The sequence below is a fragment of the Schistocerca cancellata genome, chromosome 1, assembly GCF_023864275.1.
Source record: "Schistocerca cancellata isolate TAMUIC-IGC-003103 chromosome 1, iqSchCanc2.1, whole genome shotgun sequence".
Classification (NCBI taxonomy): domain Eukaryota; kingdom Metazoa; phylum Arthropoda; class Insecta; order Orthoptera; family Acrididae; genus Schistocerca; species Schistocerca cancellata.
This window is the reverse complement of record NC_064626.1, coordinates 784612727-784630088: the sequence shown is the minus strand read 5'-3', so window position 1 is coordinate 784630088 and position 17362 is coordinate 784612727. Positions and strand designations below refer to the sequence as shown.

At 38.9% G+C, this 17362-nt stretch overlaps 1 protein-coding gene across 1 annotated transcript in view; it reads right to left on the bottom strand.

Moving 5' to 3' along the window:
- The window catches only part of LOC126103083 (otoferlin-like), a 189455-nt gene that overhangs the window by 29046 nt on the left and 143047 nt on the right, over positions 1 to 17362 (bottom strand). The window contains exons 9-10 of the mRNA XM_049912329.1: positions 8759 to 8956; positions 2437 to 2553 (exon numbers count right to left, since the gene is read on the bottom strand). Of these exons, the coding sequence (XP_049768286.1) occupies positions 2437 to 2553; positions 8759 to 8956 (315 nt within the window). The remainder of the gene's footprint in view (positions 1 to 2436; positions 2554 to 8758; positions 8957 to 17362) is intronic.

The following is a 17362-nucleotide window of genomic DNA, read 5'->3' as shown; positions in this document are numbered from 1 at the left end:
CCAAATTTACCCATAACCTTTTCATACCCTTCTGTTCGATTTCCAATCCTGGCGTTAAAATCACCCATGAGCAGAGCACTGTCCTTGTTCTTTACTCTAACAACTACATCACTGAGTGCCTCATAAAAACTATCCATCTTATCTTGATCTGTCCCTTCACAATGCGAATATACTGACACAATCCTAATTTTCTTGCTAGACACTGTCAAATCTATCCACATCAGTCGTTCGTTTACATATCTTATTGCAACTACGCTGGGTTCCATTTCTTTCCTGACGTAAAGCCCTACACCCCATTGTGCTATTCCTGCTTTGACTCCTGACAGGTAGACCTTGTATTCTCCCACTTCCTCTTCTTTCTCACCCCTTACCCGAATGTCACTAACAGCTAAAACGTCCAGCCCCATCTTACTTGCAGCCTCTGCCAGCTCTACCTTCTTCCCATAGTAGCCCCATTGATATTAATAGCTCCCCATCTCATTACCATTTGTTTGCCAAGTCGTATCTTAGGAGTCCCTGGTTTGTCAGTTAGAGGTGGGACTCCGTCACCTCCAAAGGTCCGAGGCATTTTGCTCTGATTGTTACCAGCATCATATTTAAAGTACCAGGGAAGCAAGTTGCTAGCCTTACTTGCCCCGAGTCCCATTGGGTTTTACCCCTAACGGCTGAGGGACTAACCGTTGGATTTGGTAGTCTTTGCCGTATGAGCACAAAGGTGACCACGACTCAGAATATGTCCGAGACGCCCAGCCTTACTCCAAAGTAACTGGTATACCGACTGTCGGGACCACTTACTTGGCCACTCATACGTTGCCCGTGGTTCATGAACTAGGACATGAGTACAGGAACCCACACCATGAACCGATGACCGATGACCAAGTGTCCAGAAGAAATGTAAAGCAATCGATTTTCAATTAACCTTATACTATTCGTCCTTACGTATTGTTTATATGTGTCAAAAGCATATATATGTATCGAAGTATATACAAAAACTGTCGAAACTCGTTTCATATAAGCAGCACACACTGCTGTATCACCCAAAAGAAGGCAACCAGTGGAAGAATGTTCCTGTTGGAGCACAAAAAGACAGACATGTTCCATTTTAAAAGACTGTGATTCAAAAGTCGGTAGCTCGTTACCTCAATTCTAATTCAACCTTCCTCAGTAAAAATTTTTTCGGTCTTTTGCTCTGAAAGAGAGTAGCAGAGGGACAGTGACGCTGGAAGAGAAAGGAGACAGTGTCAATGAGAGAGACAGAGATAGTGAACAGTGACGGTGGGAGAGAGAAGGTGACAGTGAAAGAGAAAGAAGAGAAAGAAAGATGGGTGAGGACATTAGCGGGGAGAGACAAAGACAGAGAAGACATTTATGGTCAATGAGAGACAATGGCAGTTAAAGAGAGGCACAGATGCAGATAGAAACAGTGGGAGCAAAAGAGAGGAGATAGTGGAGATGAAAAGACATAAGTGAATACCACACATAGGATTGGGGGTCTGGACTCTCCCATACCAGCGAATTTTAACACGTAGGTGTAGGGGAGGGATCAATTTCGATGTGATTTTAAAAACGTGGGTATAGAGGAAAATATAAGGTACCCCATAATTTTTGATCTGTCAAGGTACGGCGGAGACAGCGGCGGTGCGAAAAACAGGTTGAAGGAGACACTGTAAGTGAGAGAGGAGACAATGCCAGTGGGAATACTATAAATCATTGAGAAAAAAAGGACTCACAGAGAGATATATATAAGGGGCTGACCAAATGTTTCCTTTCGAAGGTCAGACTAACCCCATGCCTGTACGTCGATGCTTGTATACTAGCACCGGAAACGAGCCTGTTTGAATACACACTGTATCAACGGCCTCAAAAGGAAACTTCTTGATCGCCACTTAAATGCAGGCAGCGACAGTGAGAGGGAGATGCTGAATATGAAGCCTTAACTATGAGTACAAAGAGAGACTGGATAAAATGATTTATATTTTAGAATGTTGTGTGTTAAAAGAACGCGAGTATGTTGGCATGACAAAATTGTTGACGAGGAAGATGTAATGAAAATTGAAGCGGCTGGTTTCCCACTTCTCTGTCGGTCTTTTAAAGAGGAACATATTCGCCTTTTTTGTGCACCGCCAGAAGCATTTTTCTGCTGGTGGTTAAACAGTTTCATGGTTGTAGTCCACGAGACGAATATCGGTAGCTGTTGTCAAATCACTCTGAAACGCGGACTTGGGACTGTGTGTAATTATGCTTCGTGCTGATATGCTGATCAGCAATTGCAGCAACGATAGATATTCGTTATTATTATAATGCATGGCTGGATAAGAAAGTCTTACTGCAATTTTCTCCTTCTGTTCTGGCTTCTTCTCAGGTGACTAGAGTCGCCAACACAATTTGCTAATCAATAGAATATAGAGCCAACGTGGTTGAGAGACAACAACTCACGTCTTCAATAGCGTCGCGGAGCTCCTCCAGCAGTAGACTTCCCGTGGAGAGCGCGACGTCAAAGCCTAAAACCGGACCACCGGACTGCCAGACCTCTGCCATGTTTCGCAACTTCTCCTGTAGGAAAATATTTCATGGATTAACTTTCTTTGTAGGTATCCAACTGAAATTGAAATTAGAGTGATACTCAAATAAAAATGATTCTACAACACCCAAGATGTGAGCCACGCAGGATTTGACACGATAGAGCACTTATCAGGATTAAAATTCAGGGTGTGAAAGGTTAACTTCAAATTGTACAGGAACTTAACTGAAGTTATAAGAGTCGAGCGACACGAAAGTGGTGCAGGAGTTGAGAAGGAAGTGAAACAGGGTTGCAACCTATCCCCAATATTATTTAATCTGCAAATAGAGCAAGTACTGCCTTCCGGTGGGTAAAGGAATCTGCAAAAGATAAGCAAGGGTGACCTCTACTGGCAAAGACCCAGTCCTCCAGGTTGTGGGTTGTACGCAGGGCTAACGGGTTGTATATACTGAAATATAATGAATATCTCACATATGCCTCAGATGACACATGGGCCCCAAAATACGTCGATCTTTAGCTGGAAAATGGATATAAGATTGGGAACACAGTAAACAGCAAAACCTTTATAATGTAAAAATAGCAGCACTGCAGGAAACGAGACTGTTGCGTATAAGTATACACGATATGGATAAGTATACAACTTTAACAACGGTACAGTAAACGGTTCCCGTTAATCTGGAGCAGCCTTCTGCTTACGAAATGACTTCCTATCCACAGTAACATCATTTGAAGCAGCTGATGAAAGATTATGCTATATTAGAGTAAGATCCAAATGATTCAGCTCGTCTATAATAAACTGCCATGCACTAACTAATGATAAAGATGGTGCACAAAGGGATAACTTTACGAAAACCTGTCAGACCTTCGGAACAAAATACCAAAACACACTATCATTATAGTAGTAAGGGATTTAATGCAAAAATAGCGAAAGAGGATGTTTTGAAACCTATTTTTGGAAAGGAAAATTTGCATTAGAAAAGTTATGACAATGCAATTCGGCTGACAAACTTTGCTACATCAACGGATATGGTTATTAGCAGCATTATATTCCCTCAAAAACGTATACATAAAGAAACATGGAATTCAAGTGACAAGAAAATAGGAAGAACATAGAAAGGCAGTTACATATATACGATCCCTCCGAGGAGCAGGAATGTGGTCAGACCACAGTATAGTAATAAATACAGTGAGAAACAGGTAGAAGGAAGCACCTAAAATGAAAATTAGACCTGGAAATGTGACCAGATTTGATCCGGAAAATGTAACAGGAACAGAAGAAAAACTAAAATATAATGCTGAAGTTTCAAACCGATTTGATGTTCTGATAGGTATGCGAGAAAGTCATGAAATGACCAGTAATGAGCGCTGGTATAGAATTAAAAAAAATTATCCTCACAGCTGTAAGCCATAAATTAGAGAGAGTGAAAAAAGATAGGAAGAAGTGTCTTGTTGAAGAACATGAGGAAGCTAAAGACAAGGTTATGAAATTACAAAGGAAATGGCTACAAGCATGTAAAAATCCTGAAAAAGAAGTTACTTGCCGGCAGGCGCATAAAGAGGGTAATAAAATAATTCGTAAGAAAAAGAAACACTACCTAAATCAACAGATCGAATTTATTCACGAATTCGCAAAATATATGGCACAGTCATCAAAAATAAAAAGAGGCTTTAATTACAAATCTAAGTTGATGAAGGACGAAGATGACAATATGAGCATAAAACCATGCACAATTTCATCATAAATCAAGAAATATTTTGATACTGTACTGAGCCGGCCGGAGTGGCCGTGCGGTTCTGGGCGCTACAGTCTGGAACCGAGCGACCGCTACGGTCGCAGGTTCGAATCCTGCCTCGGGCATGGATGTGTGTGATGTCCTTAGGTTAGTTAGGTTTAATTAGTTCTAAGTTCTAGGCGACTGATGACCTCAGAAGTTAAGTCGCATAGTGCTCAGAGCCATTTTTGATACTGTACTGAACCGTTCTGATACAGAATCATCAATTACCAATTCCAGCAGCATACATAATAATTGCCAGCTTCCAGAATCAACATATGAAGAGGTGCTGGGAATATCAAACACATGAAAAATGACACTGTAACTGGGAGTAACGGAATTCCAGGTGAGATACTAAAATATGGTGGAGAAACGCTGCACAGACGTTTGCTTGACCCACATGTAATCTGGAAAACTGAGACCATACCAAGAGAATGGAAAGAATCATCAAAACCCGCAAACATAAAAAAGGAAACAGGAAAGACATCAGATTCTACAGGGGAATATCATTAGTTAACAGAACCTGTAAGAGTTTATCCTGTTGAGTGCTAAACCGCTTGAAACCATACGCAAAAAATATAATCAGGGATTGTCAAACTGGATTTCGGATTAATAGATGCTCTACTGACAATATGAGGACTGTTCGGAAAGTAAGGTCCGATCGGTCGCGAAATGAAAACCACAGCAAAAATCAAAAATATTTTATTGGCAACAATTAGCCACACCTTCTAGCTACTTCTCTAAATAGTCGCTGCTCCGACTTAGATACTTGTCGTGGCGTTGTACAAACTTTCCAGTACACTCGATACAGAAAGCAGACGACAGTGCTTTCCACCAATTCTCTACCCTGGTCTGCCTTTCGTTGTTTTTGCCAAAATGTTGTCTTTGTAGCCAGCAGTTCATGCGAGCGAAGATGAACAATGGAGGGAGCCAATTAAGGGCTGTATTGTGGGTGATCCAACACTTATCATCGAAAACGCTGCAGGAGTGTCTCCATTTCCCCTGCAGAATGCCATTAAACATTGACTTGAAGAAAGAAAGGCAAGACATTTATGTTTTGTGGGCTGCATAGCTTCAGGCTAAATCTCTCACCAGATCTACATACTTGGCGGGAGACACTGTTGTTTTAGGCATTTCCACGTGATCACTTTGCACTCTCAACTTAAAAGAGCGACGTGAAGCGCTCGACAGGACACTAAAGACACTGCCCAACACATCTGTGCCAAGTTCCATCGGATTTTCAAAGTAGTTTCTATTTCGCGCATTATCGGACCTTACTTTCCGAATAGGCCTCGTATATTTGTAATCAAAATAATAAATGAAAAAGTGTCATAACGTAAACAAAAAATACATTACTTGTTGATCGGTTTTATGAAAGCTTACGACTCCATTCACATGTGAAGCCTATGGAACGTAATGAAGGTCTTGATATTTCGAATCAAACTTATAAATCTTTGTAAAATATGCATGGATGATAATATAAGCAGAGATTTGCTAAGTGGAATAAAATCCGACCACTTTTAAAACAAAACTGGACTAACACAGGGAGATGCTACGTCCCATCTTCTCGTTAGTGTAGCCTTGGAGAAAATCGTGAGGAAACTCAAACTATTACTTTGTGGGAGACTCCAAAGAAATAAAGTTAACGTTTTGCGTATGCAAGTGATATTGTGTTCATTGGAAGACGCGAAATAGAGATTTGGGGAGCTCGTAGAAGAAGCATCCAAACTTGGACTAAAACTAAATGATCTGAAACAAAATACATGTTAGTTCAAAGATGTAGAGATGAACAAGACAACCAATCTCATCTAATAATCGTCAAACATAAATTCGAACGCACTGAAGAGTTCAAATTTCTGTACGCAATGATAGGTGAACAAAATCAGAGCCAAGTAGTACAAAAGAAGCTATATAACACAATCATTAGATCAGCCATGACCCAGGGAACAGAGACATGGGGTTTAACTAAATGGGAAGGACACTAGTCACAAATATTTGAAAACAAAGTTTGTAGGAAAATCTTTGGTCCATACTATCATAATTAATGAATCGCAAAGATGGAAGAGAAGAGACATCACAAAAATCCGAATGTTATCGCAACAAGCCAATAATGAGCATAATAAATTCCAGAAGACTCCAATAGGTAGGCCATCTGATAAGAATGAAAGAGAATCAAGTGGTTTCAAAAATATTCATGGAGAAGTCATTTGTTAATGGGGAGACCGATGAGTACGTGGACAAATGAAATTAAAACGATGTGCACGACGATGGGCATGAGTAATTGGCAGGAAGCAGCACAATACAGAAGCAGTTGGAGTTAACAGGTGAGAACGACACTGGAGCTTCGAGTCCCTCAGGAGCCAAACAGAAAAGAAGAAGGAGAAGAATAGAGCAAGTGCTAAAGTAACCCATGGAGATAATTGGAAAGGAAATTAAAATTCAACAGTAAAAATAAAAACTTTATGTTTTGCCAATGACACTTTAATTCTGTCAGAATTAGCAAAATACGTGGAAGATCAGCTGAATGGAATAGATAGTATCTTGAAAAGAGGTTGTAAGAGGAATATCGACAAATATTAAAAAAGAATAACGGAATGTAATCGAATAAAATCAGGCGATGATGAAGGAATTATATTAGGAAACGAGACACTAAAAGTAGTACATGAGTTTTGTTATTTGAGCAGAAAGTAGCTGATGTCCTAATTAGAGAGTACATGAAATGCAGACTGGAAATAGCAAAGCAAGGTGTTCCTGGAAAAGTAAAATTTGTAACATCTACCATTAATTTAGTTGTAAAAATGTATTTTCTGAAATTATTTGTGTGTAGCATAGTCTTGTGTAAAACATGACAGATACACAGTACAGATAAGAAGAGAATAGAAGCTTTTGAAATGTGGTGCTATAGAAAAATGCTGAAAATGAAGTGGATAGATAGAGTTACTAATGAAAATGTATTGAATTGAGATGAGCAGAAAAGAGGTTCACAACACTAGTATAAGAAGGGATAGACTGATATGACATATTCTGAGGTATCAATGGATGATTTATTTCGTAACAGAGGGAAGTGTGTACAATAAAAACTTTAGATGGAAACTAATGCTGGAATATAGTAAGCAGTTTCAAGTGGATGTAGGTAGCACAGACGAAAAGACCTCCGCAGGATAGATCAGTGTGTGGAGCTGACTTATACCAGTTTTCAGACTGAGAACGGCAACAAGAACGACACAACACACAGATAATATAAGGGGCAATAAAATGAAAATGGAACAGACGGAAAAAAAGTAAGTAACCTGTTTATTGTTTCAGAAGTGATCATCATAACTGTTAATATACTTATGCAGTTGCGAGACAAGACAATCAGTACCTTCATGGAAAAATGTCTGTGATAGCCTATGGAACCATAACTGTATCGTGGAGTGCACTTCCTCGTCCGAAGCAAATAGACGGCCACGCACGTCTTTCATCAGGATACCAAAAATGTGGAAATCGTGTGGGAAGAGATCGAGATTGTATGGAGGATGTGTAAGAGCTTCCCAGCGACACTTCTGCAGCCTTGTCGAAACAACAGCCACGTCAGTTCTGAGAAAGTCTCGATGACCATTTTTTGACTGAAAGGGCCCCTTGCTCATTGACTTTCTGGAACACGGTGCCACAACTAACGCACGGCGGTACATGGACACTTTGCAAAAACTGACGCGCACCATCAAGTCTAAACGGTCAGGAATGTTGACGGACGGCATTGTTCTGGTGCAGGATAATGATCGCTCACATGTTGCCAAGACTGTTTCGACTACGCTACCGCAGAGTAGCTGGGAAGCCCTTACACATCTCTCATACTCTCGCGATCTCTCCCCATGACATTTCTATACTTTTGGAAGCTTGGGACGACGAGGTGCACGCCTGGGTCACTTATAGTTCCGTAGGCAACAGAAAACATTTTTGCATGAACGGATTGACCGTCTTGTCTCATAGAGAGATAAACTTATTAACACTTATGACCATTACCTTTGAAATAATGAACAGTTTATTTATTTTTCTATATATGTGTTGTTATCATTTGACTACCCCTTATACATAACAAGAAAAGATAACGTCTGGAAGGCAATTATGAATAGAAACGTAGATCTTTTAAGCCGAAGTGTTAGGTAACAAAACGATTTACACTTATTCTTAATAACAATGAAGATGTAAATTATATGAAATCTCTGTCCAACAGAACCCAAAAACAAACATGTGGAAATTTTAAGAGAAGAAATGGCAAAAGCTCATATGAGTTGTTGAGAACCAATAGAAAGCAGCATACAGTATCAACTAAAATAATATTTGGCAGATTTTCGGTACAGGAACCCAATGGATAAAAAGTCGAGGATTTGAAGAATGATCTTCCTGAAGAAAATTCCGCTCTCAACATCTGCACCAACTCTAATTTTATGACAGTTATGGTAAAATGGGATGCTGAATGTACCACAAGTTTCTTGCATTTGCTGGCTCTATAGATGTCTAGTGGTGTATAGGCTGCCGCCCAGATGTCGGTGGTCTTCATGAGCCTGGTGGCGTCTTCTCTCAGTTTTGCACCCACGTTAATCAAAGTTGATATCTGGTCGGCATCACCGCCGGCTGTTGGTCTGCTCTTTCCTTTTTCCAGTTCCGAGAGTCCAGATTCCTGCAAGTAAAAGCATTCCATCAGTCAAAGAACCTCATAAATAACGGATAAGTATATCTTACTTATTCACTTCGATAAAGTCGATTATAGTTGGAAACGAGATTCCTCTTTTTTCTGAGATAAATACAAGAAATACAGAGAAAAATCAAGACGTGTTCATAGGATTTGTCGACTTGTAATAGGCGTTCGACAGTGTCAAATGGTGTAAGATTTTAAATTTTAAGAAAAATAGGTGTAAAGTAAAGCCAGAGACGGGTAATACACGATACATACAAGAGTCAAGACGGAACATTAAGCTAGGAAGACCAACAACGAAGGTCTCGTATTGAAACGGGTGTAGACAGGGATGTAGTCTTTTGCCCTGCTGTTCACATCGAAGAAGCAATGATGGAAATAAAAGAAAGGTTCAGGAGTGGAATTAAAATTCAAGGTGAAAGGACATCAATGATACGATTCGCTGATGCCATTGCAATCATGAGTGAAAGTGAAAAGTCGGCCGCGGTGGTCTCGCGGTTCTAGGCGCTCAATCGGGAACTGCGCGACTGCTACGGTCGCAGGTTCGAATCCTGCCTCGGGCATGGATGTGTGTGTTGTCCTTTGGTTAGTTAGGTTGAAGTAGTTCTAAGTTCTAGGGGACTGATGACCGCAGCTGTTAAGTCCCATAGTGCTCAGAGCCATTTGAACCATTTTTTTAAGTGAAAAATAATTATACGATCTGCTGAATGGAATGAATAGCCTAACGGATACAGAATATGGATTGAGAGTAAATCGAAGAAAGACGGAAGTAATGAGAAATAGCAAAATGAGAACGGCGAGACGCTTGACATCAGGATCAATGGTCACCAAGTAGATAAAGTTAAGCAAAATAATCAATGACGGACGGAGCAAAGAAGACATCAAAAGCAGATTAGCACTGGCAAAACCGGCATTCCTGTCCAAGAGAAGTCTACTAGTATCAAACATGGGCCTAAATTTGAGGAAGAAATTTCTGAAAATGTACTTTTGGAGCACAGCATTGTATGATAGTGAAACATGGACTTTGGGGAAAATCGGAGCAGAAGAGAAGCGAAGCATTTGAGATGTGGTGCTACAGGCGTAAGTTGAAAATTAGATGGAGGGAATGAGGAGGTTCTGCGTAGAATCGGAGAGGAAAGGAATATGTGGAAAACACTGGAAAGGACAAGGGACAGGATAACAGGACATCTGTTAAGACATCAGTGGTTAATTTCCATGGAACTGGAGGAAGCTGTAGAGGGTTAAAGCTGTAGAGGAAGACAGAGATTGGAATACATCCAGCAAATAATTGAGCACGTAGGCTGCAAGTGTTACTCTGAGATGAAGAGGTGTAAGTAGGCTGTTTAGGTTCTTATATTGGTAACGCCGCCGCCACGTAGCGCTCTCTGTATGAAAATCACTGGCTGTGCTGTGTGCAGTCTGTGGCTAGTTTGCATTGTTGTCTGCCATTGTAGTGTTGGGCAGGCGGCAGCTGGATGTGAACAGCGCGTAGCGTTGCGCAGTTGGAGGCGAGCCGCCAGCAGTGGTGGATGTGGGGAAGTGAGATGGCGGATTTTTGAGAATGGATAATCTGGATGTGTGTCCATCAGAAACAGCACATTTGTTAGACTGGATGTCATGAACTGCTATATATATTATGACTATTAAGGTAAATACATTGTTTGTTCTCTATTAAAATCTTTCATTTGCTAACTATGCCTATCAGTAGTTAGTGCCTTCCGTAGTTTGAATGTTTTATTTAGCTGGCAGTAGTGGCGCTCGCTGTATTGCAGTAGTTCGAGTAATGAAGATTTTTGTGAGGTAGGTGATTTATGAAAGGTATAGTTTAATGTTAGTAAGGGCCATTCTTTTGTAGGGATTTTTAAAAGTCATATTGCGTTGCGCTAAAAATATTGTATGTCAGTTTAAGCACAGTCTTGTATAATTTGTTCTAAGGGGACGTTTCATATGGCGACCCTGCCACACATCCACCACTGCTGGCGGCTCACCTCCAATTGCGCAACGCTACGCGCTGTTCACATCCAGCTGCCCAACACTACAATGGCAGACAACAATGCTAACTAGCCACAGACTGCACACAGCACAGCCAGTGATTTTCATACAGAGCGCTACGTAACGTTGCCAATAAGAAAATATAAACAGGCTACTTACATAGCCCCCATGCTCCCCACAAAAAATTTTACAAATTGTTTTGGGCACTGGCCAATACAGATTTGAAAAAATTTTTCATAATCGTAATTACAATAACAAAGAAATCAAATGCACACACTTATTGATACAATGTTGGTCAAAAGCTAAAATTTTCTCACAGTCCATAAAGATAGTCCTGATCATTCATCATAGTAGTAATTACAGTTCTTTTTCACAAAGTCTCATTAGTAAAAGAAATTGCACACAGAAGTAGTGGATTTCCATGCAGTCTTGAAGAAGTAGTGTTGTCCTTTCAACGGAAAGACAGTGCTGACTCTTGACATGCAGACAGGTAATGGGCCACAACAGAGCAAACCCACAGCAGAGTCAGTCGAAGTTTTGAGGAATATTAGTAGATAGGTCGACACAGAGCAGACCCACTGTAGTCCTGGTAGAGATTACAGTAGTGGTGGGCCACCAGAGGTGCAGACCCACTGCAGTCCTTGTAGAAATAATGGTATTGGTGGGCCACCAGAGGTGTAGACCCACTGTAGTCCTTGTAGAAATAATGGTACTGGTGGGTCATCAAAGGTGCAGACCCACTGTAGTCCTTGTAGAGATGGCCAGCAGCCATCTGTTGTGACTGTGCAGGTGCACAATCACCATCGAAGAGTCTTGCGGATAATATAGCAAGTCCATAACCACCACTTGTGCACTCACAAAGTTTTTGGAATTGTCCTTAGAACCAGCAATGCTGTTATCCAGTCCCTTGTTGAATTATTAACACACATGCAAACACTAACAGTCCCTACTTCTCACATATTGTCCATATACTATGACCAACAGAAACGTGTGCAGTGAAATGGAACTTACAAGTTACTTAATTTGGTTAACTGCTGTCAATTACAATTTTATAACATAAGAATACAATAACAAAGGGACAAAATACATCATTAAAAACATAATAATACAGATAACATTTGTGGTAATATGGGCTTTACAAAAGAATTGAACTAACATATACATCAGTGTTACAGGAATTATGACATAAGTAAATACACAAAAGATCAGAATAACTTTTGAAACATCAACTTTACACATGAGCATTAAAACAGAACAGAATAAATAATGTCTAAACATCTTTACAAAGAAAATAACATATTATCAGAAAAATTCTACAACATAACTCTTATTAGCTAAACACATTAAGACAGGAAAAACACAAATCCACATACTGTAATAACACAAAAATACAGGACAGGGTTTGTTTTCAGTGTGACATTTGGTACTGCAGTCCAACCTAAAACTTCATTCCATAGATCTTTCGTCTTATTTCAACATTTGTTTCCACCAAAAAAATCCTATCCAAGCATGTTTTCTGTATTTATATGTTCACATATTTCTTACCTCATTATTTATTTTCCATTATCTTACCTCATCATTTATTTCCAAGAAAATCCTACCTAAACCTGTTGTCCCTAAACCCTACTTTTTTGCTCATATCCTCTTTCAAAATACTTTTTTGGCCAAACCAGTTTCTTATAGCTTCTCAATGCATTTCTTCCAATTCATCACAACTCGTTCTCTTATATAGCCTACCCCATCTTAAGCTAACTTAAATCTACTGAGCTCAGATGCTAAACTAAGGAACGAGGCAATGCAGCAGCACAAAACAATTAACACAAACAGCAATGATAAAAAATAGAAATGGCAAAGCAAGCAGCATAAATTAGCAAAGCAAGTGCAATATTACAACTAATATAAGGCAATGTGCAGCAAACAAGAAAAGTAAATCCGTAGTAAAACTGGTTTAACAGAGTAATACAAAGTGAAATTTAGTAGCACTATGCCTGGCAAACAGCAGCAGTAAATGCTATAACTTATACCTAAGCATGACAAAGCTCAAGCAGAAAAAATAGTACACTAAAGACAACAATGCAGATAAAGGAAATGTTAATTAAAATGGTGCACCACAACTTATTCTACAAAAGAAATTACCAAGTACTTGAAAAGAAAATTCTGTATGCAATTCCTGTGAAGGGAAATGTGTTTTTGTGCTCCTTTCGTTTTTTTTAAGTACATCAAAATTATTCTTTACTGGGTCTGTAGGCATAAAATGTTTCTATTAGTACATCTATAAAATTTTATTTTAACCATTGCTGCTGTGCAGTTTGAAACTAGATATTAAACAAATGAGCAAATATATACATAAAGCAAGCCATATGGCATTTCTCTCAACTAGAAAGACAGTAGTCATATTCAGGTGTATAGACATAAAAATATTTCTTGTCATTTCATTAGGCATTGCAGTAAATATCATAAATTAAGAGCTCCACAGTGTTATCATGTTTTCAAGTTTGGGGGTGTCGTATTTATGATGCTTTCTACAAAGGAATGTCAATAGCGAGGTTAATGGCCTCCCTTTTTTTTCTACCTGTGCCTCTGAAAAGGACACACTAACGGCTTTGTCTCCAGCTGTCTGACACAGCTGGGTGCCCACGATGCATTACGTGCAGGTGGTCACTTAACTTTCTTACGGAAATATTTACGACAGCAGTTTCTGCTACAATGACAGTCTCATATAAAAATATTTCACAGGTCAAGAATTTGCGTTGTAAATGTGTAGAAACAAAATCCTATGAATATAACATTGTCCAAAAAATTTTCGTCGGTATTGTAATACATTCCCGCATTTACATACATTTCATAACTCTTAAAGTACGATTCTTGGTTTCCAACAACCTTTTTCAGAAACCAGAGTCCCTAACCACTACTCATTATTCCTTACCTTATTCGTCGACACTTCAATATTTCATCATAACAGATATGTAGCATAATCAAATAACTCATATAGCATCAGCTTATTGATCATAAACATACCGCAACAGCATAATACCCATAGTCATCGTAATAATAACATCATAACACCTCAGTCAACTCTCAAAATCGTCGTAGCTTCCTCCAATAATTAAAAAAAAAATTCTCTGCTAATGTCAAAAGTGTCATCTGCCTCAAACGTACTTTAAAAATCGTGATCCCATACCAAATATATCATTCAAAGCTTTCATAATATCACAATGGGTCCGAAAAAATATGAACAGTTCACAAAGTACAGACAAAATACAATTTCGTAAGTGTGAAGTTATCCAACGGTGTAATTACGTAAACATCTGTCACTGATGTAGAAAAAAAATGTTTGTCTCTCAGTTGAATGATCAGATAGCTGTGTAATTTATGTATTAGAGAAATATGGTACCGATGTGTAAGTTGTGTAAGCAAATACCATATTAGCTAGGGCTCCTTGTGCTCGCCAAACACATGGTACACAAAGTAGGCGTGTACCCCCTGAGGATTAATGTAATTATACCCTCAGGTGTTACAGATTACAAGAATGGAATGAAATGTATTACGGAAAACCTTTGTATCATTGTACTTCAAGTATCTTTAAAAATAAATGATTTAAATACAAAATTAGTCACTCAAATACGTGTCCTGTAGCGCTAAATGTGCGTCTTGTTGTAAGATAATCTCTGTGGAAGTGTCGTAGTTATTGTCCTCCGAAAGCTACGTTCTGCAGAAGTCAATGTACTTACCTCATGATAAACAAAAGCGAAATGCTTTGCGTATAGATATCTTAGTTATTACGCTTATTGTTGTGATGAAGAAATTACTGTGCTGTTACGTATTGTTGTGCTACGAAAAAGGCTGTCTCATTGTAGCTATACCACAAAAGTTACTACTAAAACATGTTTTACTTTCCAGAATAATACAGAAAAACTGTGCAGATATGAAACAGAAACACCGCAAAAGCAACATTGTAGATTGTCACTCATTAGTAACGTCGTGATATAATCGTGTAGCTGTCACATAAACTAACCACTGTGTCATCTGGTATCTCTCAGAAAGTACTTTAATTCAGAATGTATTTTCAAGTAAAATGTTGCATTAAAATCTCATTAGCAGTACTGGTATATGTTCTAAGTATGTGAGCCTTATAGTCGTTACGTAATCGTGCAACTAACAAGCAATAATGTACACACACAATAACACTGTGTCGTCTGTTCGCAATAACAATGCATTCGTAATTTCTGTTTAAATAAGTTCTCTTGGTTCTTGACTGGATATTTAACTTCAAACATTGTTGCATGTTAACAGTTTCTTAAGTATACTAGTAACGTGAAGTGAAACGTTTTATGGCAAAGACAAAGTTAAAAAGTAGATTATCTTTCAATAAACGGTTTTACATGTGAAATGTGGTGTAAACCTTTACTCTTCCTAGTACGCAGAGTTTCAACTTCAACGCAATTATCATGTGGTATACGTCGGATTCTATAAGGTCCATTGTAAACTAGAAAGAATTTGTGACTCAAGTGTTTCTTCTTATGTGACAATGAATGAGCTTTAATGAGAACTTTCTGACCAATATATAATTTCTTTGCATTTGCTTTACCGTGTAGTTTTCTCCTTTTGTCTGCTGCAGATTTTATATTTTTAACAGCCAAATCAATTATGTCTTTGTGTCGAAGTTTACGTGTATTCGGGAAAGGTACAAGCTCTCTGATTCTGTTCGGTGGTTCTTCATTCTTCAGTACAAGAGTAGGTGGTAAAGCAGTGGAGTCATGAGGCATTTCATTCAGCACGTTTTGAAATAAGTGTAAATATCTGTCCCAATGCTGATGCTTTCTGTGACAATAAAGTCTGCAAAGCTGATTGAGTTCTTTCATAATCCGTTCGGAGGGGTTACAATGTGGTGAATACAATGAAATAAAAACAGGTTTGATTTTATGATTTCGAAGCATGCGTGACCAAACAGCAGATCCGAATTGCGGTCCGTTATCTGAAATGACTTTAGCAACGTGGCCAACTTCACGTAAGAAATTTTTAACATAGGCGTTGGATACAGACCGTCCAGTGGCTTTACGTAACTGAGTGAAAGAAACAAATTTTGAAGTAAGTTCAACAGCGACTAGAACGTACGAAAATCCATTCGATGTTCTGACAAGGGTTCCCAAGAGATCAACAGCAGCAAATTCTTTTAATTTAGAAGGAATAATAGGAAACAACGGAGCACGATGTGAGATAGTAGATGGTTTCGCCTTTTGACAAAGTTTACAAATAGACAAGATTCTTCGAATTCGCTTTTCCATATTGTTAAAATAACAAGTCGTTCGAAGAATATGATAACATTTTCGTGGGCCAAAATATGCGTAGCTGAAATGAATGTACCAAATGAGCTTATTAACAAAATCGTCTGGAATGCAAAGTACCCATAGCTTGTCATCAACAGTGCAGCGTTTGAACAGTATGTTGTTTCTAACCAGGTAATAATGCCGAATCTGAGTGTGTGTCTTTTCATGCCATTTACTTTTGATGTCTTTCCAAATCGGATCTTTATCTTGTTCATGAGCAATGTCCTTTAAAGATGTGGTGATGAAGTTTTCAAAGGCGACTTTCTGAATGTAAAGAATACTGAAATTTTTCTCAATGTTGCCTTCTGTGTTACTTTTCTCAAGCCCAGCCGGTGCGCGTGACAGCGCGTCCGCAACAATGTTCTCCTTGCCGGGAATGTAGACTATTGTGAAGCGGAATTCTTGCAGAAACAATCCCCAACGTTTTAACCTGTCATGATTTAATTTTGAAGACATAAGAAATTGTAATGCACGATGATCACTGTATACTTTTACGTGCTTACCAGAAAGAAAGAAACGGAATTTGTTAAATGCCCAAACGATAGCTAAAGCTTCTAATTCAGTAACGGAATAATTTTTTTCAGATTTTGTTAGCACTCGGCTAGCAAAAGCAATGGTTTTCTGAACAGTAATGTCATTTTCTATGGCTTCTTGAAATAAATGGGCACCAAGACCGACTTTAGAAGAATCCGTGCTAAGGCAGAAGTCTTGTGACAGATCTGGATGAGCTAGTTTTGGCGCGTGAAGTAACGCTTCTTTCAAAGAATTGAATTCCAACTGTGCTTGTTCGTCCCAGTTCCAAATAGTATTTTTTCCAGTGAGAGAACAAAGTTTTGGTGTAACAAGAATTTGCATATTCAGAAAACGACGGTAAAAATTTACGAGACCTAGAAAACTGCGGACTTGTCTTTTTGTGGATGGAACTGGAATGGCTCTGATTGCTTCTAACTTTTCAGGATCCGGCTGAATGCCTTCAGAAGAAATAATCTGTCCCAAAAACTTCGCCTTTGTCCTACCGAATTCAGACTTTTCCAAGTTAACTGTAATTCCATATTCTGCAAAAATATGTAAC